This window comes from Somniosus microcephalus, chromosome 1, assembly GCF_052327205.1.
Source record: "Somniosus microcephalus isolate GS21.2 chromosome 1, FLI_Smic_1.0, whole genome shotgun sequence".
Classification (NCBI taxonomy): Eukaryota; Metazoa; Chordata; class Chondrichthyes; order Squaliformes; family Somniosidae; genus Somniosus; species Somniosus microcephalus.
Window position 1 is genome coordinate 248,417,406 of NC_140987.1, and position 22,915 is coordinate 248,440,320.

The 22,915-nt window shown below is 43.3% G+C and overlaps 1 protein-coding gene across 6 annotated transcripts in view; it reads left to right on the top strand.

Annotated features, from left to right (window-relative positions):
- Positions 1–22,915, top strand: part of ccdc171 (coiled-coil domain containing 171) — a 311,057-nt gene that overhangs the window by 84,936 nt on the left and 203,206 nt on the right. For all 6 annotated transcript variants that reach the window (XR_015078843.1, XM_085991681.1, XM_085991690.1 and 3 more), the window contains 2 exons: positions 10,023–10,112; positions 11,655–11,855. Coding sequence is in view for 5 of the 6 variants with exons in the window: in XM_085991681.1 (XP_085847807.1) it covers positions 10,023–10,112; positions 11,655–11,855 (291 nt within the window). In the remaining variant the exon portion in view is untranslated. The remainder of the gene's footprint in view (positions 1–10,022; positions 10,113–11,654; positions 11,856–22,915) is intronic.

Below are 22,915 nucleotides of genomic sequence, written 5' to 3' on the forward strand. Positions count from 1 at the left end.
GACACCTAAATCTCTGAACACCAACATTTAATAGTTTCTCACCATTTAAAAAAATATTCTGTTTTTTCTATTCTTCCTACCAAAGTGAATAACCTCACATTTCCCTTCATTATGCTCCATCTGCTACTTTATTGCCCACTCACTTAACCTGTCTATATCCCTTTGCAGGCTCTTTGTGACCCCCTCACAGTTTACTTTCCCACCTAGCTTTGTATCATCAGCAAACTTGGATACATTGCACTCGGTCCCTTCACCCAAGTCATTAATAGTTGAGGCCCAAGCACTGATTCTTGTGGCACCCCACTAGTTACAGCCTGCCAACTGGAAAATGACCCGTTTATCCCTACTCTCTGTTTTCTGTCCGTTAACCAATCTTCTATCCATGCTAATCTATTACTGCCAGCCCCATGAGCCCTAATCTTACTTAGCAACCTTTTATGTGGCACCTTATTGAATGATTTCTGAAATCCAAATATATTACATCCACTGGTTCCCTTTATCTACCCTGCTAGTTACATTGTCACAAAACTCTAATAAATTTGTTAAACGTGATTTTCTTTTCATAGAAAATCATAATATGATCAAGGTTTTAAGTGCCTTGTTACCAATTCCTTAATAATGGATTCCTGCATTTTCCTGACAACTGATGTCAAGCTAACTGGCCTGTAGTTCCCTGTTTTCTCTCTCCCTCCTTTCTTGAATAGCGGGGTTATATTTGCTACCTTCCAATCCGCTGGGACCGCTCTAGAATCTAGGGAATTTTGGAAAATCAAAACCAATGCGTCCACAATCTCTGCAGCCACCTCTTTTAGAATCCTAGGATGTAGGCCATCAGGTCCAAGGGATTTGTCGACTTTTAGTCCCATCAATTTCTCAAGTACTTTTTCTTTACTGATATTAATTACTTTAAGTTCCTCACTCTCATTAGCCCCTTGGCTCCTCACTATTTTTGGTATGCTTTTTGTGTCTCCTACTGTGAAGACAGACACAAAGGGCTGGATTTTGCTACGGGGGCGGGTTGGGGTCGTGTTCCCCACACGAATCCTGAACGATGTGGGAAATTGATGCAATTTTGATTTTATAGCCCAATTGATTCCCCACGTGTGGGAACCCCTAGCCAGTGAGCTTTTCAGGTGGGAAGCTCGCCTCCGATGACATCATCACTGCTGCTTCATTTAAGGGCTTCCACAAGCCTTGCTCACTTCAGCAGACTGCCAAGCTTCTGGCCCTGGCAGCTGCTGCTACCATCATCAATCATGGCGACACATCGGAGTAAGGCATCCCCCAGATTTGACGAGGCAGCCCTTCAGGCATTGGTGGAGGGAGCGACAGAGAGCAGGGAGGTGCTCTTCCCCTCCTCGGGGAGGAAGAAGCCACCCCAGCAAACCAAGGCTGTGTGGCTGAGGGTGGCAGAGCAGGTGAATGCCAGCTCGAATACCAGCAGAACATGGATCCAGTGTCGGAAACGCTTCCATGACCTGCGCACTGGAAAAGTGAGTATGATGTTCCCATCACTCTTAATCTGATCCCCATTGCCTTTCCTCACCAGCTCTCAGCTTTACCAATCTCTTCCTCCACATCCCACTTGACACTGACATCCATGCACCCTTTCCCACTCCCTCTCTCTCTATGGTCACATTCACCTAACTAATGGACTATGCAGCCCTCACACTCCCTATCACTGTCATGCTATGAAAACAACTTACATCACATAGGGAGGGCCCTTGGTCTTGCCATCTCACTCCATCTTTCTCTCCTAAGCATCTATGCCATCGATTCTCTACACTCACTCCTTCATTCTCGCTCAAACTCCACTTGTCTCCCCCATTGCAGGAAAAGAGAGCTCACAATCGAAGAGAGCGAGCCAGGACAGGGGGAGGGGCAGCCTCCTTAGCCCAGCTGACCCCATGGGAGGAGGCGATCCTGGAGATCGTCGGCATCCAGGACGAGACACAAGTGGGGGACGGAGAGACCGGTGCAGCAGAGCAAGCTGGTGACAGAAGAGTTTTCCAACTCTCTCAATTGCACTGCATGACTCGCTGATAATGACTTGGAAGCTCTAGCAGATGGACCTCTGATCATCTGCAATAAGCACTGTGCAGGTAACCCTGGCCTCTCATCTCTGACACTTTCCTTTACTCCCCCACAGGACCATCGCAAGCTCCCGTCTCCAGGACGCAGGAGGAGGTTCAGCCTCAGCATCCAGACTCCTCAGAGGAAGCTGCAACCTCTGAGGGCGCAGCGTCAGCAGAAGGCAACGCACCCAGCACCAGCGCAGACACTCACACCTCGGTGGGACCTTCGGGACATAGAGTAGTGTTGTCACCTGGTGTATCACAGCTCACAAGTGAGCCTCAGCAGATGGTGGAGACAGGGACAGCAGTGGAGAGTCCTAGTCGGAGGGCGCAGCACTCTCCCAGCTCGGCTCAGCTGCATGTCGACCCTCTGCCTCTGGGTCCATCCACAGTATCAGCGGTGATGGCACTCCAGGAAAATATGCAGGAGTCTCTGGCAGGTTTTGTCTCCAGGGTTGCTGCGAGTGTGGAGCGAATGGAGGAGTCCGTCGCTAACATGAGCAGAGCCTTTGTGGAGTCATTGGCGCATCAACGCATTACCACGGAAAGGATGGCAACCTCCGTGGAAAGGCTGGCTACGGCCATGGAGGAGATAAGTCGCGCGAGTGTTGAAAACATGGTGAGTGTTCAGACTAGACTGACATCTCTGGAGGAGCGATGGGCAGCTATTGAACCGAGAAACCAGACCTTCATGGCAGTCCCTCTGAGAAGGACTGCCAGTCCCGACACGGGTCCCCATGGCTCCCCTGATGTGCAGCAAGGTGCTCTCTCGCCACTTGCAAGCGCTGAGGGGGACCTGACCCATGAGAGGGATGATGGTGGCAGAGAACAAGGAGGTGGGGGCTCCTCTCCAAGCGCTCAAACTTCCATGCCACTGACAAGTCCTTGGTCAGAGCCCCACCTGAGTCAGCACCCAAGTGAGATCGGCGTCTCAACCCCTGCACAGCCGCAGGAGCAGCAGACTGTTGCGCAGCCCTTACAGGCTCGCAACCCCAGAGGACGCCCGCCAAAGGTGTCCAGACAGGAGCAGCAAGGAAGTGAGCAAGGGGCCTCCACATCTGCTGATGCCACTGGGGAACCACTACGTAGGAGCACGCGTAAGAGAAAGAAACTGCACAAATAGTCACAAGGGTAGTCACTTGGGTGGAATTTAATGTGTTATGGTTGAAAGCCATCAGAATAATGTTAATAAATCATCTGTTGGCTACTGCTGTAGTTGTGGCGTGTGTCATTTCGCGAATGGGACTTTCACTTTGAGGTCAGTATGGTGGTCACATCGCTAGAAGTCAGCTTGTTCCTGGCTATTGTCAGTGCTCAGGTAAAAGGATGCGAGGCAATAGTCCCTCATGGGCGAGGCTCAGCAAATCTGCCCAATATGAGCGCGTTCCTTGCATGCCGGCCACCAGTGTTCTCGCGCACTGCTGCCGCTGGTTGATGAGCCTCTGCAAGATGTTCGTCTTCGCTCTCCTCCTCCTCCTCCTCATCTGAGGAGGATATGTCAGGAGCCACTTGGTCCTCGGCCATCTGCAAGCCACGACGCTGTGCCATGTTGTGAAGCACACAGCAAACCACAACGATTCTGGAGACCCTGGCTGCTGAGTATTGCAGGGCTCCACCTGATCTATCCAGGCATCTGAAGCGCATCTTCAGCAGACCAATGGTCTGCTCGATCATGGCTCTGGTGGAAAGGTGGCTGGAGTTGTAGTTCTCCTCAGCTGCGTTGGATGGGCTCCTCAGCGGCGTCAATAGCCACGTCCTCAAGGGATAGCCCTTGTCTCCAAGTAGCCATCCGTTAAGTTGGTGTGGCGGACTGAATAGCGGAGGCACAGTAGACTGGCGCAGTATGAAGGAGTCATGGCAACTGCCAGGGTACTTGGCACAAACATGCAAAATTTCCTTCTTGTGGTCACACACCAGCTGAACGTTGAGGGAGTGGAAGCCCTTGCGGTTGACAAAAATACCAGGATTGCGATGGGGAGCCTTAAGGGCCACGTGTGCAATCAACGATGCCCTGCACCCTTGGAAAGCCTGCAAGATTAGCAAATCCAACCGCTCTCGCCATGACACTTGCTCGATCCTTGGTGAAATGGATGTGATTGTGCGCGATGGCAAAGAGGGCATCGGTTACCCGCTTGATGCAGGTGTGTACGGCCGCCTGGGAGATGCCGCTGATGTCTGCTGCTGATCCCTGGAATGAGCCTGAGGCAAAAAAGTTGAGTGCGATGGTGACTTTGACGGCCACTGATAAGGGGTGTCCAGCTGCTCCTCTGGGCTCCAGGTCTTGCTGCAGCATTGTGCAGATGTCAGCCACTATCTCTCGCGAAAGTCGGAGCCGCCTTTGGCACTGCTGCTCAGACATGTTGAGGTAGCTGACCCTGCGTCTGTAGACCCTGTTTGGGGGGTATCTCCTGCGCCGACGGCCTTCCATGCGCTGGCCCCTTCTGGCCTGTGCATCCTCAGGTGGGGCAGCAGCAGCTTGGCGCAACTGTTGTTGCTGCTGCTGTTGGGCGGCCTCATGTAATATCCAGAAGGGCAGGACAAAAATGGCTCCCATGCTTCTGGTAGATGCCTCAGTTGAGGAAGCGCTCAGTGAAGGTGGCGAGAGGGGTTTCCCAGGAGGTCACACTGGAGATGGTTGTCAGGCTGCAAACTTCCAGAGCTGTGGGTATGCCTTCTGAAAGATCCCCCAGACCTGAGAGAGCAAAGTTATGCCACCTGCAATTAAAGCCTGTTCAAATCTGCCATTTAATGGTTGAGCTGCAGCTGCTACTCCGCAAGCCAGTTGTGCTCCCGCCAGGTTTCAGATGTGTGTTTCCCACCAGGCGTGTTTCACGTGGGAAAACGAGTAAACTTGCAAGTGGTTAGGAAAATGGGATTATAGAGCCAATTGAGGGCTTGTTAAGGGCCTATCCCGCCTCCTGGAGGCGGGACGGAGTCGGGACCAGCAGACACGAATTTAGGAAAATTGCATGGAGGCGGGTTTGGGCCCGCACGCCAGTTTTGCGATTTTTATCCCCCACACGCCTCCAATCCCGCCTCCCCAGCCCTAGCAAAATCCAGCCCAAAGTATTTGTTTAATTTCTCTGCCATTTCCTTGTTCCCCATTATAATTTCTCCTGTCTCAGCCTCTAAGGGACCCACAAGGATCAAAGCTGGGACCACTGTTGTTCACAATTTATATTACCGATTTAGACTTTGGAAACAAAAACACAATTTCTAAATATGTGGATGACACCAAATTGGGAGGGATAGTCAATACTGAGGAGGACTGCAATAAATTACAAGAAGACATTAATAATCTTGCAGAATGGGGATATAATTGACAAATTAATTTCAACATAGATAAGTGTGAGGTATTACATTTTGTTAAGAAAAATAAGGAGGTCACATATTGCTTGGAAAATAAGAACCTAAATGGGGGAGAGGAGCAAAGGGATCTGGGAGTACAAATACACAAATCACTAAAAGTAGCGACCCAGGTTAACAAGGCCATAAAAAAAGCACACCAAGCACTAGGGCTTATTTCTAGAAGGATAGAATTGAAAAGTAGAGAAGCTACGCTAAATTTGTAACGAACCTTGGTTAGACCACACTTGGAGTACTGTGTACAGTTCTGGTCACCATATTACTGTATAAAAAAATATATAGAGCGTGCAAAAAAGATTTACAAGAAATTATACCAGAAACGTGAGGTTATACCTATCAGGAAAGGTTGAACAGGCTGGGTCTCTTTTCTCTTGAAAAGAGAAGACTAATGGGTGATCTAATAGAGGTCTTTCAAATTATGAAAGGTTTTGATAGAGTAGACACAAAGCAAGTGTTTCCACTTGTGGGGAAGAGCAAAACTAGAGGCCATCAATATAAGATAGTCACCAAGAAATCCAATAGGGAATTCAGGAGAAACTTCTTTACCCAGAGAGTGGTGAGAATGTGAACTTGCTACCACAGGGAGTGATTGAAGCGAATAGTTATAGATGCATTTAAGGGGAGGCTAGATAAGCATATGAGGGGGAAGGGAATAGAGGATTATGCTGGGAGGAGGCTCGAGTGGAGCATAAATGCCGGCATGTACTGGTTGGGCCGAATGGCCTGTTTCTGCACTGTGTATTCTATGTAGAACAATTGGTATTTAAAAAAATAATTTGCCCATATTACTTAGAATATCTTGTCCTCCGCTAGACCGTTAGGAGTTTGACGCAGCCCCAAGAGAAAAAATATTGTAAGGTTGACAACCGGCATCCTTTTTAAAAGAAAAAAAGTCTTTGCTTGTCATTCTGGTTTCATCTGTAAACAGCAAGTATAATAGTGGCGAGCTTAAAGTGAAGAATCATACAATGGCTGTGTTGTCACAGGAGCATGATGGACCATTCAGACCTCGAGCCGGTCATTCATTTAGATCATGGCTGATCTGTACCTCAACTCCATTTACCATATCCTATTGATACCCTTACCTAATAAAAAAATCTATCGATCTCAGTCTTCAAAATTTCAGTTGACCCAGAGTCCACAGCCTTTTGGAAGAAATAATTCTACATTTCGACTACCCTTTGTGTGGGAAAAATGCTTCCTGATTTCACTCCTGAATGGCCTAGCTCTAATTTTAAGACTGTGCCCCCTTGTGCTGGATTCCCCCACCAGGGAAATAGCTTCTCTGCAACTACTCTTATCAAATCCTTTATCATTTTAAACACCTCAATTAGATCACCCTTCAACCTTCTAAACACCAGGAAATGCAAACCAAGTTTATGCAACCTGTCCTCATAATTCTAACTGCCTCTCATCTGCAAACTTGGATTTACAACTTTCTATCCCTTCATCCAAGTCCTTGATGTATTGGGTGAAAAGCTGAGACCCCAGTACAGATCCCCAGGGAACACCACTTGTCATATTATGCGAATCAGAGTACCTACTCTTTATCCCTACCCTCTTGTCTCCTATCTTCCAACAACCCATGTCACAAGAAGGGATTAACTGACATGTAATCATATCCTATTATAAGAGTGCATCTTTCTTCACAATATTTTAAAATTATTTTTCATCAGTATTTTTTTTAACAGGAATTTACTTTGAAGTAACCTCACAAGTTGCTTGTATTTGCCAAAATTAAGTGTTGTACTGTTCAGTTCATTCAGAAACATAACTTTTGTTGTCAATAATAGGTGAAACAAATCTCTAAATACCACCCTGAATTTTTGAGGTGTTTGGGAATTTAATATGATCCTCATTCCTAATTGGCTCCCATCATATTAGCTTTCCCATTAGAATGTACTAAATGGTTATTGAACTAATAAAAACAGCCCGGTGATATTTGTGTGGCTCTTCACCTGGCAAGCTAAATAAAAATCTTTGTGGTGTATGTTTAAGCTGCAGACTTGAACATAGAACAGCCCTCGGGCTCAAGCTTGCAGCCTCTGAATTCTGCAGTGAGAATTGGGAATGGTACACTGCCCAACTGCTTATTTTCTAAGAAATTTTCAATTGTAAAAAAAAATCACCAGAACAAATAGTTTGATACAACTTTATTTTTATTTCGGCTTTCTTTTTACGTGACAATTTAAAAAAAAGTTATGCATCAGCTGTACAAGATGCATACAAAAAGCTGGTTATGTGCCATTTAGCTAATTAAAGATATACAAGTGTGTAATCACAGAATCACAGAAACCCCACAGTGCAGATAGAGGCCATTTCGGCCCATCGAGCCTGCACCGACACATATCCCACCCAATCCCCGTAACCCCTACACCAACACATATCCCACCCTATCCCCGTAACCCCACGTATTTAATTCCCCTAACACTAAGGGTCAATTTATCATAGCCAATCAACCTAACCTGCACATCAATCTGGGCACAAAGTACTAGAATTTAGTTAAAAAGCATTTAGATGTAAGGTCTTTCTTGAGATGTTAACCCACCTTTTTTATTTCAATTGCTGAGTGAGCTGTATATTTCTAGTATTTTCTGTTATAACTTTAGTAAGTGCAGTGGGTGCAGACTGACTATGTCACAGTGGTGAAAAGTTGCTACTTACAGGAACAACAGAGGTTGTCTGCAGGAATTCATGTTTCCAGAAAACTCAAAAATAAATGTTCACTATTATTACATTATTGCTTATAGGCCTCTAAGGAAAGTTACTTTTCAAATGTGCTTGTTAAATTTTGCTAAACTGGTTTACTTTAAATGCATACTTTTTATTTTTGAACTGTGGCAAATTTTAACTTATTTGCAACATTTAATTTCAGAAAAAGGTTAAAAAGTTAATTTTGTGTTAGTTTTATTGGACCTTGCTGTGTGCAGAGTGGTTTGGATTCTTGCTGCAAAATCTACTTCCAAGGCTGCTTTCCCCTGTTGTTCACTAGTATTTCTAAGTCTTGTGTAGTACAACCCCCAACGTAGCTACAGTTCTGCCTTCTCTCACATTCACCTGACCTCTTTTGAACCTAACTTCTCCCATCCAATTAATGTTCACTGAACTGCCCTTTTTTTGCAAGTTGCAGCGTTTTCTCCACTTAAGCAATTGCTTTTGATACATGGCATTACCCTTTTTGAATTGTTAAACATCACACTATGAAATTAAGATGAACAGAAAAGAAAGTGCTTTTATTTCATTGGAAACAAACACTGAAAAGGGAAATAGCTTTTCCAAATATAAGTGATCCATTTAAAAAGTCTCCTTATGGAGGGGGAGCAAATAAGAATGAGAGTACAAAAAAAGCACTCAAAGCTATAGAAACGTAGTGGGAATTTGCTAACAGGCACAACATATTTTGTTTACAATGACCGAGATCAGAATGGATTTTATTGGCAGTATAAACTCTGCAAACACCTTGTTTTCAGTAAGAAAGGGGAAGCAGAGGAACACGTGATGTGATTCCAAAATGTTGACAAAGTTAGCAGCAGAAGATGTAATCCTATTTTTGACTTTGCTTTCTCTGGTAATGTGTATGCATGCAGTGTCTGGCGTAACTGCAATTTTTTTTAATATATGATTTATTTATCTAGTTTTAAACCATTAGGCACAGGAGCTGCAATGCCGATAATTCGTAGAACTGCTTTGATTGGCATACACATAGAGGGATGATTTGAAATAGTTGGGCTGGCGGGACCCATGCATTTTGATCAGTTTTTTTCCCCATACGTAGGGCAGTTTTACCAGCAGGAGGCAAAACTGCAAAAGTACAGAGCTTTTTTTGAGTAGGGCTTTGTATTATAAATGAGATCTGAATCAGTTTTGGCCTGAAGTAAACCACTACTGGGACCAATTTGGAAGCGCAAAAGTGCAAACAACAGATTTGCTGCCACATCGGTTTTATTCCACTTTACTATATAAACTCACACCCTGTTTGCACAAAAGGAGGAGCGGAGAGTGGAGAAGTCAAGTTTTATTTGCCTAAGAGTTGCTTCATGTCGGCAGTACTTTGAGTCAGAAATGTAAACTGAGCAATTCAATCAACAGTGTAAATTGAACAATGGAGCTTGGATTAAAGTACTGGGACTCAATGAAAGCAAGATATAAATACAATAACTGGTTTATACTGTTCAAATCCGATCCACGCAAATGTTGCCAGCATAAAGAAAATGCATCTTTAGGGAAGGTTTCATGGCAGGACCAATCCAGAAACATAACGAAAGAAGAAATTTTACGAGCAGGAAAAGTTAATTTGTTCCAACAAGGCTTTTTTCTCGACAGCACATTGTAAACAATTAGTTGATTTGCTATCAGATTTGACGACTATGAAAGTAAAAACATAAAACCCATGAATGAGAAAGCCCATTATGTACAAAACATATGAGCATGCCTGATGATCTTCTCATGTGAATAAATATAAATATTAATTTTGCATGGCCCTATCCAAATGAAACTGAGGTATGCATTTAGAAAATGAATTACAGTGAACTTAGCTTTAAAACTTGTATTCTGATGCACTTATTTTTATGTTTGTTCCAGCTTAATAAAATAAAGGAGTTGTATGAGAAGACAAATGAGCAATGTGAGGCTTACAAAGAGTTGATCTGGTCACGAAATGAAAATCGGGAGGTAGGAACTTAATTGATCTGTTAAGTAGCTGTTCAGTTTATTAAAATAAATATATTTTATATATGTATGCTTTCTTGCTTGCTTGATTTAGAAAGTACATGATTTCTATAGCATTAATCTTGTATTAAACAAAGTAAAGTTCTGTTTGGAAAATATTTGCACATTACCAGTGTTAGATTTAAGTAAATTATACCTTATCTCATAAATTTTTTAAGACTACACTTTGCATGTGTTTTTGGGGGTGGATTTACACATGATAAATATGCTGCAATTTATTTCCTTTTAAGTTGCAATGGCAACTTTGAACCCCGTAAGCAGAAAGTTAAATGTGATTCAGATTACAGCCCACACTGCAGTATCTGATGGTAGCTGTGGATGTATCCTTGACAGGTTCACAATTTGGGTACTGAGCTCCAGCAGACTCCACAGGACATGAAAAGGATTGAGCTTCAAGTAGTGCAATTCACCCTATTAGTTTTGATGCAAGGCCAATTAGTCATTTTCTGTCTTTGGATGAATGATACCAAAGATTTCATCAACAAATGCTGGGCATTTATTCTTGGACTCAATCAAATTACTCACTGTTCGTGTCAGGAACACTGGATATGCCCTCTTTTTTTTCCTGACTCCAAAATTCTAAAGAGGGTAGAGCAAGGAAGGCCATTAGTCTTCCTGATTGCTGTGCATATCTAATCTCCCTTCTCTACAGAAGGAACCTGCTTTCTCAACCGAGTGATCAGTCTCTTCATTCAAATTCAACAGGCTTCTCTTTGATGAGTTGGCCCTTGAGAGGGAGCAATTACCAACTAATGGACTAACACCCTCTTTCGTGGACACTCAGCTGTCCTGCACACTCAGCTGTCCTGCACAATTTCTGTAACTAAATCTTAAGCATAAAATAGAATAATTTTGTACTTTTTATCATGCAAGGTTCCTCATATTTTGTTTATTTAAAGCATTTAGCAGTGCTAGGATTATAATCCCAGTTCCATCAGAAAGCATATTGCAGCTATATTTGGATCTTCACAGGCCTTTTTTCATGGTGAGCATCTAATTTCCAAACTTCATGAAAAGGGGTTTGGGAATCAAATCCTCTTCATCTTCCTCTATCTTTACCAAGGGGCATGCATTTATTTGTCAGTAAGCTTATGTACCCAGCATTTCAGTTAAAGCATTCTTGTGACCTGAAGTTAATGTCATGGAAAATGGCTCTCTTGATAGCTTTGGTTTCTTCCAGAAGAATTAATGAGCTGCAGGTACTGGTAATTGAATAGCTCTTCATGAGGTTGTGTACTAATTTTTTAGCTGAGGTGGTCTCAGAATTTCATCAGCAACAGGAAATTACCATCCCTTTTCTCAATCTTCCTCCCTTAGATATTGAGTTAAAGCACCAGTTCTGTTTTCTCAATGCTAAAGGAGATTAAATGCTGGGATTACAACAAAAGTTTGACTTGCTAACACATGCTACAGATGTTTCACTGCAAATGATAAAGATAGTAGGAGGATCTCTGATTTTAATTACCATTAACTCCTGTTCTTCAGAAAGTTCAGGAAGACCTGGCAGTTGCTAATAAAAAGTTAAGTCATTGGCGCAGTGAATGTGCTGACAAAGACGCACTGATTGATGCTATGAGAATGGATCTACAAAACGTGAAGCATTGCTTTGAGAGGGAGAAAAGTTCCATTGTTGAAGCTAAAAATGAAATTCAAAAACTCACGCGGGCTCATCAAATGGAAATGGAGGTATTGTGATAGCAAGATAAACTCTTAAACTTAAAGCTTGTTATTGCTTTAATATGCGAAGTACCATTACATGTGGCCCATCTCATTATGTATCATTGCTTTACATGGCCGTTGTCACGCTGCAGCTTAATTTAGGTTTCGTAACAAGTACATTACATTAATTTCCTTTTTTAATGATTAGTCTTTAATTTTTGTTATAGATAACAGACCTGATCTGAGGACTTTTCATTGTCATAAAGCATTTAACCTCCACAGAATGTATTAGTGAGAATTTAAATATTCTGATGGTGTTTACATTGTTTGATAGTAATGCACTGTTGATTATCACTTGATAAACTTGTAGTAATTATATTGCAATTATTAATATTTCATTGTGGATAGTGTCATGAATGTCCCCAAAATTAAAAGGAACAGAATAATATTGCCCTCATCTAGTTCACTAAATATTAGTTACAATGTATTCATTTCACCTCTGTGCTCAAATGATTTTAAGCTCCTTAAGTTTTGCTCTTGCAGATCATGGTGTTATCTGAAACCTTCAAGTAAATTTTTGACTTCTAATCACTCCTGGGCCTAATTCTTTTCTCATAATTTAAAGATGATATATTAATTACTTTAAATGCATGATAAATGTCAATATTACTAATATTTGAAAGCAGTAGTTGCATGCAATATTTATTGCAAGTAAGTCTGGGAATTCCCTGTTTGTTTAAGTAACAATTACTTTGAAATTTTGCGGCAAGTATGATGTCATGCGGACTTCTGGGACAATGCTAACTGGATGACTGTCTACCAAGAAGTCTTTGCCCATTATAGCTGACTATGCCAAGGGCAGCTCAAGTTAGTTGTCTGGCCTGGGCTCAGCTTGAGATTGTAAGCAAATTAACCAAAAACTGCTTTAAAAGCGGATACCATCCAGCACTTCCACTGTACACAGTAAGAGCTATTTGCTACAGACGTCACTGTGCAGATCTCTTCCAGCTGAGAAGACCTATGTGGTGGATCATTAAGGAAGTTGCTTCTGATGTTGAATATTTAGAATTAAGATACATTTAACAGACAAAACATATTAATGGAAGAATACTTAAGCTCAAAAGTAATTTCCCCTTCCCCCAGAATATGGTTCTCTTTTGAGTTCCCAGTACTGGATTATCCTTGGGTGTTCACACAATTAATATTTTGTTGCCCCATTTCAGGCTAAAAAATTGAGTTTCATATGCAAAATTTGAAGAGATTTTTGTTGCATACATTGAACTCTACAGTGTGGTTTGATTAATAATGGCACTGACTGTTTGCCCCTTGTTCCTTTTAATTTCACAACCAGGTGCTGCAGGTGAAAATGGGAAGTCCCATTAGTAACATTACCACATGTGTATGGAGTTTGATGTACACCAAAATCTAGAACGGAACTGTGTTTGAAAAACATAATTTTGTAATGAAATACTGCTAAAAGAGCTGCAAGTAGGGGCTCTGTGGGTATATAAAACAATTAAAAGTCTGCATTTAATTTCAGATTTAATACGTGAATGTTTTCACCATTAACAGTCTTTCCTGTTTGAGAACAAAATAATGCACTGTAGTTAGCGTATTGATATCTTTAAGATTTCAATATTTTTGAAGTTATAACTGAACAGTAGTCAAAATAACCAGAAATATATTTGTCCCTTTCAAAATGACAGAATTGCAAATATATTCTTTCTAGTGAATTTTTTTTGTGGCCATTTAAAATCATTTTTTCTACCTGTGTCCAGCACAGTTCCTTGTTCGACATATTAGGCAGGTGATTTGGTTCCACAGCTCTGCCAATGATGCTTTTTTATGCAACTGCTAGAGCACTTCAGCTAGTCCCACTCGCCTGCCCTTTCCCCATAGCCCTGCAATTTTTTTTCCTTCAGGTACTTATCCAACTCCCTGTTGAAAGCCATGATTGAGTCTGCCTCCACCACCCTTTCAAGCATTACATTCCAGATCCTAACCACTCGCTGAGTAAAAAAGTTTTCCCTCATGTTGCCTTTGGTTTTTCTGTCAATCACCTTAAATCTGTCCCCTCTGGTTCACTTAGCCAATTTAGTATCCACGTTAGCACTGTCCCTTTTATTCCATGGGCTTCAACTTTGCTGGCAAGCCTATTATGTGACACTTTGTCGAACGCCTTTTGGAAATCCAAGTACACCACGTCACCCGCATTGTCATCAACCCTCTCTGTTACCTCATCAAAAAAAACTCGATCAAGTTGGTTAAACACGATTTGCCTTTTAACAAATCCGTGCTGGCTTTTCTTAATTATTCCACACTTGTCCAAGTGACTGTTAATTTTGTCCCTGATTATTGTTTCTAAAAGCTTCCCCACTACTGAGGTTAAACTGACTGGCCTGTAGTTGCTGGGTTTATCTTTGCACCTTTTTTTGAACAAGGGTGTAACATTTGCAATTCTCCAGTCCTCTGGCACCGCCCCCGTTTCTAAGGAGGATTGGAAGATTATGGCCAGTACCTCCGCGATTTCTTCCTTCACTTCCCTCAGCGTCCTAGGATGCAGCCCATCTGGTCCTGGTGACTTATCTACTTTAAATACAGCCAGCCTTTCTAGTACCTTCTCTTTATCAATTTTTTCCCATCCAGTATTTCCTCTACCTTCTCCTTCACTATGTCTATGGCAGCATCTTCTTCCTTGGTGAAGAAAGATGCAAAGTACTGTTAGCTTGGCACCTCAGCCCTACCTTCTGCCTCCATGCGTAGGTTTTCTTTTTGGTCCCTAATCGGCCTCACCCCTCCTCTTACTACCCATTTACTATTTATATGCCTATAGAAGACTTTTGGATTACCTTTTATGTTAGCTGCTGTTCTATTCTCATGCTCTCTCTTTGCCCCTCTTATTTTCTTTCTCACTTCACCTCTGAACTTTCTATATTTAGCCTGATTCTCAGATGTATTCTTAACCTGACATCTGTCATACGCGCTTTTTTTCTGCTTCATCTTACTCACTATCTCTTTCGTCATCCAGGGAGCTCTGACGTTAGTTGCCCTACCTTTCCCCCTAGTGGGAATGTACCTCGACTGTATCTGAACTATTTCCTCTCTAAAGGCAGCCCATTGTTCCATTACAGTTTTGCCTGCCAATCTTTGATTCCAATTTAGCCGGGCCAGATCCATTCTCATCCCATTGAAATTGGCCTTCCTCCAATTAAGTATTTTTACTCTAGATTGCTCCCTGTCCTTTTCCATAACCTTATGATACTATGATCACTGTTCCCTAAATGTCCACCTACTGACACTTGCTCCAGTTGACCTACCTCATTTCCCAGAACCAGATCCAGCAATGCCTCCTTCCTCGTCGGGCCGGAAACGTACTGATTAAGAAAGTTCTCCTAAACACACTTCAGAAATTCTTCCCCCTCTTTGCCCTTTACACTATTACTATCCCAGTCTATATTAGGATAGTTGAAGTCACCCATTATCACTACTCTATAGTCCTTGCATCTCGCTGTATTTTCTCCTCCATATTTTCCCACTAGTTGGTGGCCTATAGAATACACCTAGTAGTGTAATGGCACCTCTATTGTTTCTTAACTCTAGCCTTATAGATTCTGTCCTTGACACCTCCAGGACATCCTCTCTCTCTAGCACTGTAACATTCTCCTTAACCAACACTGCCACACCATCACCTATCTTTCCTGAACACACCTTATATCCAGGAATATTTAGTACCCAATCCTGCCCTTTTTTGAGCCAGGTCTCTGTTATTGCCACAACATCATCTTCCCATGTGGCTATTTGCACCTACAGCTCACCAACCTTGTTTACTATACTTCGTGCGTTCACATACATACACTGTAAACCTATCTTAGACCATCCTGTGTTCTCTCTTCGTCTGACCCCACCTAATACCTCACTATTTCTTACTTTAGTGCTAACCGTCTCTCCCAATCCTTTGTGCCCTTTGTTTCTCCTTTCTAATGCTACATCCTGGCGCCCACCCCCCACCAACTTAGTTTAAACCCTCCCCAACAGCACCAGCAAACCTCCCCACGAGGATATTGGTACCGGCTCTGTTGAGGTGCAACCTGTCCAACCTGTAACAGGTCCCACCTCCCCCAGAACTGGCCCCAATGCCCCAGGAATCTGAAGCCCTCCCTCCTGCACCATCTCTCCAGCCACGCATTCATCTGCTCTATCCTCCTGTTTCTATACTCACTCGCGCGTGGCACCGGGAGTAATCCAGAGATTACTACTTTTGAGGTCCTGCTTTTTAATCTCTTTCCTAGCTCCCTGAAAGCTGCCTGCAGGACCGCATCCCTCTTTCTACCTACGTCGTTGGTACCGATATGGACCACAACCTCTGGCTGTTCACCCTCCCCCCTCAATGTTCTGCAGCCGCTCGGTGACATCCTTGACCCTGGCAACAGGGAGGCAACATACCATCCTGGAGTCATGTCTGTGGCTGCAGAAACGCCTATCTGCTCCCCTAACTATCGAATCCCCTACCACTATTGCTTAACCTATCTTCCTCCTCCCCCATCCCCCTGTACAGCTGAGCCACCCGTGGTGCTGTGGACTTGGCTCTGGCTGTACTCCCCAGAGGAACCATTGCCCTAACCAGTACTCAGAACAGAATACTGGTTGGAGAACGAGATGCACTCATGGGGACTCCTGATACTGCATACCTGCTTCCGACCACATTATAGCACAGCACACTGGCACTTTAGTATGCCAGTTTTTCCTGCAGTGAGCTTCAAGACCTCATTTCCTCTGTCCTTTTTATATTTTATCCTTTATGCCACGCAGGACTCTTAAAGTGAGAAGAAAGACATATCTTCAGATTTTATGCCTCTCTGTAAATATACATATTAGAAGTCGCATATTGCTTAAGTTTTCTCTCTTTCTGGGGAAGTGCCTCTGCATGGCTCCCAGTGCCCTGACTTACTGGCAGTCTCTAATGTCAATTACATCTGCAGACACCCATATATGGATCAGAAATGAAATCTAGAACTAAACCTTTATTCATTGCTAAAATGTGTGATCTGTAAGTTTCTTGAACAGTACTGCAACACTGAATTGATAACTGGTAATTAGCAGTTCTGATTATTTTGAAAATGCCTTTTTAATCTCACCAGAAGTAAGAGAAAATCATACAATCATACAATATAGATGTTTAATTATGTAACGCCCAAGTGTAGTACAACAGCCTAGGGTTAGAACTCTGACCAGACATAAGATACTGTTGGGCGAAAAAAAACAAGAAAATAAAATTGATGCAGTGATATACCACCAGTGAGCTGAACATGAACTGCATTTGCAGGGTTAAGAATAAGGATCAGCTTTAAAGGAAACCATAGACTGAAATAGATTTAATTATGGATTTATATTACTTGATAAAAATAAGTTATGCCCCATTACAGATACTATACAAGTACACAGAGATGTGGTGTTCCTGTCTGTTCTTAGCATGCATCACATAAATTTGTGGTTATTGCAGCAAAGGTTTACACGCCTCTCTCTGTGGGCAGGTTTCCTAGTGTTGGTTGCAGGAGAAAAGACAGTTGTCCAGTGTTTTGTCTTTTATTATTTTATTTCTTACTTGTATGCATCCTGTTTTTGTGGTGGTTTAGTGGCGAGTGTGTGTGTGTGTGTCTGTCTTAGTTTTTATAGTGGGCCTTTCCTGAGAGGCATTTTTCCCCCTCCCTCTTTTCAGGTAGGCATCAGTTTGAGTCACCACCTTCCTGGCCAGCCTCCATAACAGGCGATTGCATGTATTCCATATTTTATTAGGATTGTGAATTTTAGCTTCTTTGAATTATTCCTACTGGGATGCTTTGCTGTTGCCTTATGGCACTATTAGTATACATTTTCTTAAATGCTGGTTACTTTTGGAATGTTTGGGATGTTTCTGAGATGTGATGAGATGTCCTTTTTTCCCTCCCTGAGATGCAATGATTTCTGTTCCAGGAGCATCCTCATTGATGTAGCTAGATAGTATCATCACTTAAAAAAAGCAGTGACCCTGACAAATCAGTAGGTTGTGTCTTGTTCTGGTCTTTTGTTCTGGTCTGTACTTCAATGAAATTAATCATTGTCTTACGCTTTTAAGAGACACTAAACGTTGTACCTCTTTAATTGTACAAACTAGCAGCTGAAAAAGATTTAGTATTAATAATCTAATATTACATTTTTGTTGACAATTATAAATAGTGACCCAAAAATTCTATTGCAGTAGTTTTTCCCTTATGCATAGGAAGTAAAGAATATGTTGGAAGGTAGTTGTTTACAAAAGGTATGTGGTGTGACCTGCATAACTTACTGGTGCAGGAGGAGTGAGTAAATTACCTTGACGATGATGCAAGTGGTTTATTTTTTGTAAACCATTACCTGATGTGTATTTTGTTTATTCAATATTTATATACACATGGAATATTTTCTTGTTAATTTATTGATATTTTCTGACTAACTTACTGTTTAGGAATGGAGTGATTCATATGGTGAGATCCTATATGGTTTTTTTCAATGTCAATTTGAGATCGGGGTTTGGAGATTGATATATCTCCAGATAGATGAAGGGAGCTTGAACTTTAAAGATATAAAACCACTGTTCAATATTCAGGCAATAAATACATTCTAAAAATGTGACGCAAGGTAATAGGTTATTATCTTAATAAACTAATGGAAGGACCTTAGGCCTCTTCTCTTTAGGTGGCAGTTTGTGTCATTGGGTTTGCAATGTAGGTGGACATTGACAGACTTTTGATGCATTTGGCAGCTGTATATGTAATTCGCACTAGTATGCACAACAAAAGTTCACATGACTGCTTGTACAAGGCTTAAAACATTGAATGCAAGCCACCAGTTTGTGGGCCATGCTTGCTTTATTAATCATGTGACTCCTCTCCCTCTTCTCCCCCAGTGCTGCCCAATCTTAGGAACCCCAGTGTTGTTAAGCTCCAGGTTCCTGGTTAGCAATGCTACAAAACTCCAGATTGCCACCTGCCAGATCTACTCCTCAGTGCTGCATCAAACAACAGGACCTCTTAACTGCAGTATTGACAAACACAATAACTCCCTCTTGCACCCCCCTCTTTCCCCCCCCCCCCCCCCCCGGCCCCACCGTTTCCATGCGACCAAATGCTATGACATTCCATCCCTTTAATGCCACCAAACCCCAAGAGCTCCTTCTCAATGTTGCCAATGCCCCTACATCCACCCCCCCCCCCCCCAAATGCTCCTTGACTCTAGGCCAACCCGAGTACTGCTGAAACTCAGCACTTCCGTGTTCTTAGATTCCTCCTGGCAAACCCCACATTCCAGAATCTTTTGACTCCACGTGTCAAGTCCCTCCTTGCTCGAGACCTCAAGTCGTATAGACACAATCCCCCATGAATAAACCAGATGACACCTCCTCCAGTCTTCTGCAGTTACATCCTTCAAAGTGCTAATCCCAAGCATGCCACGCCCTGCTTCCTGCTGGCTCCTGCCTTAGTATTCCCACCCAGCCGCCTTTTTTTCACTTGTATGTGTTGCATCACCCTTCAGAGAGTTCCTCCCTGCTTGATGCAATCCTGACCTCCAGCCTGTTGCCTACCATCTTGCCTACATATCTGAAAAGAAAAGATAAAGATTAAGGGGCTAAAATTCTGACTGGGACTTGGGTGGATCTGGAGTGAATCGCCGACTGCAGATTGGAACATGGGGCAAAACCAGATTGCACATAGAACACCACACCATTTTATTGGCCCAACCATTTTCTGTTGGGGTGGGGGTGGGGGGTCATGAGCAGATCTTCTGCCAACCCCCATGTTAAAGGGGCATGTCTGGGGGCAATTTCCAGGCTATCCTGGGAAATCCACCATTTACACCCTGAAAAGGTCTCAGTGGAGCCCTTGCTAGCTGAGAGCTGTCATGAGTCCCACTTAGACTCCGGGATAGGCTCAAAACTATCTAGAAGGAAGGTGATCGATCCCAAAGGGATCAGTTAACTTACGCTGCCAGAGTAATAGCTCCTGTTGGAGCTAAAGAGCTATTGGTGCTGGGTTTCCTTCAGCCCAGGAAGGACCTAGGGACAACCTAACAAGAAGTTAGCTCATATAAAAAATCTTATGTGTTGATGCACTGTATAATTCTGCTTATATACTATACTACAGTGTGTGTATAGTGTAGTGGTCAAAGGATAGAGTTACAGAAATAAGGCAAGAAAGAGTGAGAAATAATGAAAGACAGAGGTGGAGAGCTGACAAGAAAATTGCAGTAAAACAGAGGGAGACAGCATGTCAGAAAGAAGGTGAGGGAAACTGAAAGAAAGAGAGAGCAGTAATAGTGTAGAGGACATATTCATGGAATGTACACGCGATAGTTTTCTAGATCAGTATGTTGAGGAACCAACTAGGGAACAGGCTATTTTCGATCTAGTATTGTGCAATGAGAAAGGGTTAATTAATAACCTTGTACTAAAGAAGAGTGACCATAATATGATAGAATTTTTTATTGAGTTTGAAAGTGATTTAGTTAAATCGGAAACTAGGGTCTTAAATGTAAACAAAGCAAACTATGTAGGTATGAGGGGGCGAGTTGGCTACGGTAAATTGGGAAACTACATTAAAAGGTATGATGGTCGACAAGCAACGGCTAGCATTTAAAGAATTAATACATAATTTACAACAAGTATACATTCCTTTAAGGCACAAAAACCCCACAGAAAAAGTGGTCCAACCATGGCTAACAAGAGAAGTTAAAGATAGTATTCGATCAAAGGAAGAGGCTTATAATGTTGCCAAAAAGAGTAGTAAGCCTGAGGATTGGGAAGATTTTAGAATTCAGCAGAGGAAGACCAAGAAATTGATAATGTAATGTATCGAAGTTTGCTGATGATACAAAACTAGGTGGGCCAGTAAGCTGTGAGGAGAACACAAAGTGGGGAATTTTCCCAGCCCTGGGGAGGCGGGCATGGAGGCAGGTCTGCCAGGAAAATGGCAAAAACTGGGAGCGGGTACCAAACCCGCTCCCAACCCACCTCCGTGCCATCTTCCCGGGAGGCGGGTCCCCGACTCGCGCAGGGACCCGTCTCCTCGAGGCAGGAAGGGGATTAGAGCCAATTAACTGCCTATTAACAGGTAGTTAACAGGCAGTTTTGAGGCTTATCCCCATTTTACCCCTGTGGGTCTGTGGGGGTGAGAGGGATCGAAAAGTCCGCTGTGGAGGTGAGTGATGGGTGCAAGTGTGGAGAGTTCCTAGAAATAGTAGATGCATTGCTGGTCATCTTCCAAAATTCTATAGACTCGAACAGTTCCCATGGATTGGAGGGTAGCTAATGTAACCCCGCTATTTAAAAAAGGTGGTAGAGAGAAAACGGGAAATTATAGACCGGTAAGCCTGACATTGGTAGTGGGGAAAATGCTAGAGTCCATTATAAAAGATGTAATAGCAGAGCACTTGGAAAACAGCGACAGGATCGGACAAAGTCAAGATGGATTTACAAAAGGTAAATCATGCTTGACTAATCTACTGGAATTTTTTGAGGGTGTAACTGGTAGAATAGATAAGGGAGAACCAGTGGATGTGGTGTATTTGGAATTCAGAAGGCTTTCGATAAGGTCCCGCATAAGAGATTAGTGTTCAAAGTTAAAGCACATGGGATTGGGGGTAAGGTACTGACTTGGATAGGGAACTGGTTGGCAGACAGGAAGCAAAGAGTTGGCATAAATAGGTCTTTTTACGAGTGGCAGGCAGTGACTAGTGGGGTACCGCAGGGATCGGTCCTAGGACCCCAGCTATTCACAATACATATTAATGATCTAGACGAGTTAACTAGATGTAATATCTCCAAGTTTGCAGATGACACAAAGCTGGGTGGGCGTGTGTGCTGTGAGGAGGATGCCGAGAAACTCCAGTATGATTTGGACAGGTTGGGTGATTGGGCAGATGCATGGCAAATGCAGTATAATGTGGATAAATGCGAGGTTATCCACTTTGGTGGCAAAAACAGGAAGGCAGATTATTATCTGAACGGCAATAGATTGGGAGAAGGGGAAGTGCAACGAGACCTGGGTGTCCTTGTGCACCAGTCACTAAAGATAAGCATGCAGGTGCAGCAGGCGGTTAAGAAGGCAAATGGTATGTTGGCCTTCGTAGTGAGAGGGTTCGAGTACAGCAACAAGGATGTCTTGCTGCAGTTGTACAGGGCCTTGATGAGACCACAGCTCGAGTATTGTGTGCAGTTTTGGTCGCCTTATCTGAGGAAGATGTTCTTGCCATGGAGGGAGTGCAACGAAGATTCACCAGTCTGATACCTGGGATGGCAGGAATGACGTATGAGGAGAGATTGGGTCGATTGGGCTTATACTCGCTGGAGTTTAGAAGAATGAGAATGGAGCTCATTGAAACTTATAAAATTCTAAAAGGACTAGACAGACTAGATTCAGGAAGGATGTTCCCGATGGCGGGGGAGTCCAGAACCAGGGGTCACAGTCTAAGGATAAGGGGTAAGCCATTATCCTTGAGGAGGAATTTCTTCACCCAGAGAGTGGTGAACCTGTGGAATTCTCTACCACAGAAGGCAGTTGCTGCCAATTCATTAAATATATTCAAGAAGGAGTAAGATATATTTCTTAAGGCTAAAGGGATCAAGGGATATGGGGAGAAGGCAGGGACTGGGTACTGAATCTGGATGATCAGCCATGATCTCATTAAATGGCAGAGCAGGCTCGAAGGGCCGAATGGCCTACTCCTGCTCCTATCTTCTATGTTTCTACTAGCTGAAGTGCCCGGCGGTGCCGAGGCTTTTTCGAGGGAATGTTGTTGTTGGAAGAGAGAGAGAGAGCGACTGGGGGGGAAGAGAGAGAGCGACTGGGGGGGAAGAGAGAGAGCGACTGGGGGGGAAGAGAGAGAGCGACTGGGGGGAAGAGAGAGAGCGACTGGGGGGAAGAGAGAGAGCGACTGGGGGGAAGAGAGAGAGCGACTGGGGGGAAGAGAGAGAGCGACTGGGGGGAAGAGAGAGAGCGACTGGGGGGAAGAGAGAGAGCGACTGGGGGGAAGAGAGAGAGCGACTGGGGGGAAGAGAGAGAGCGACTGGGGGGAAG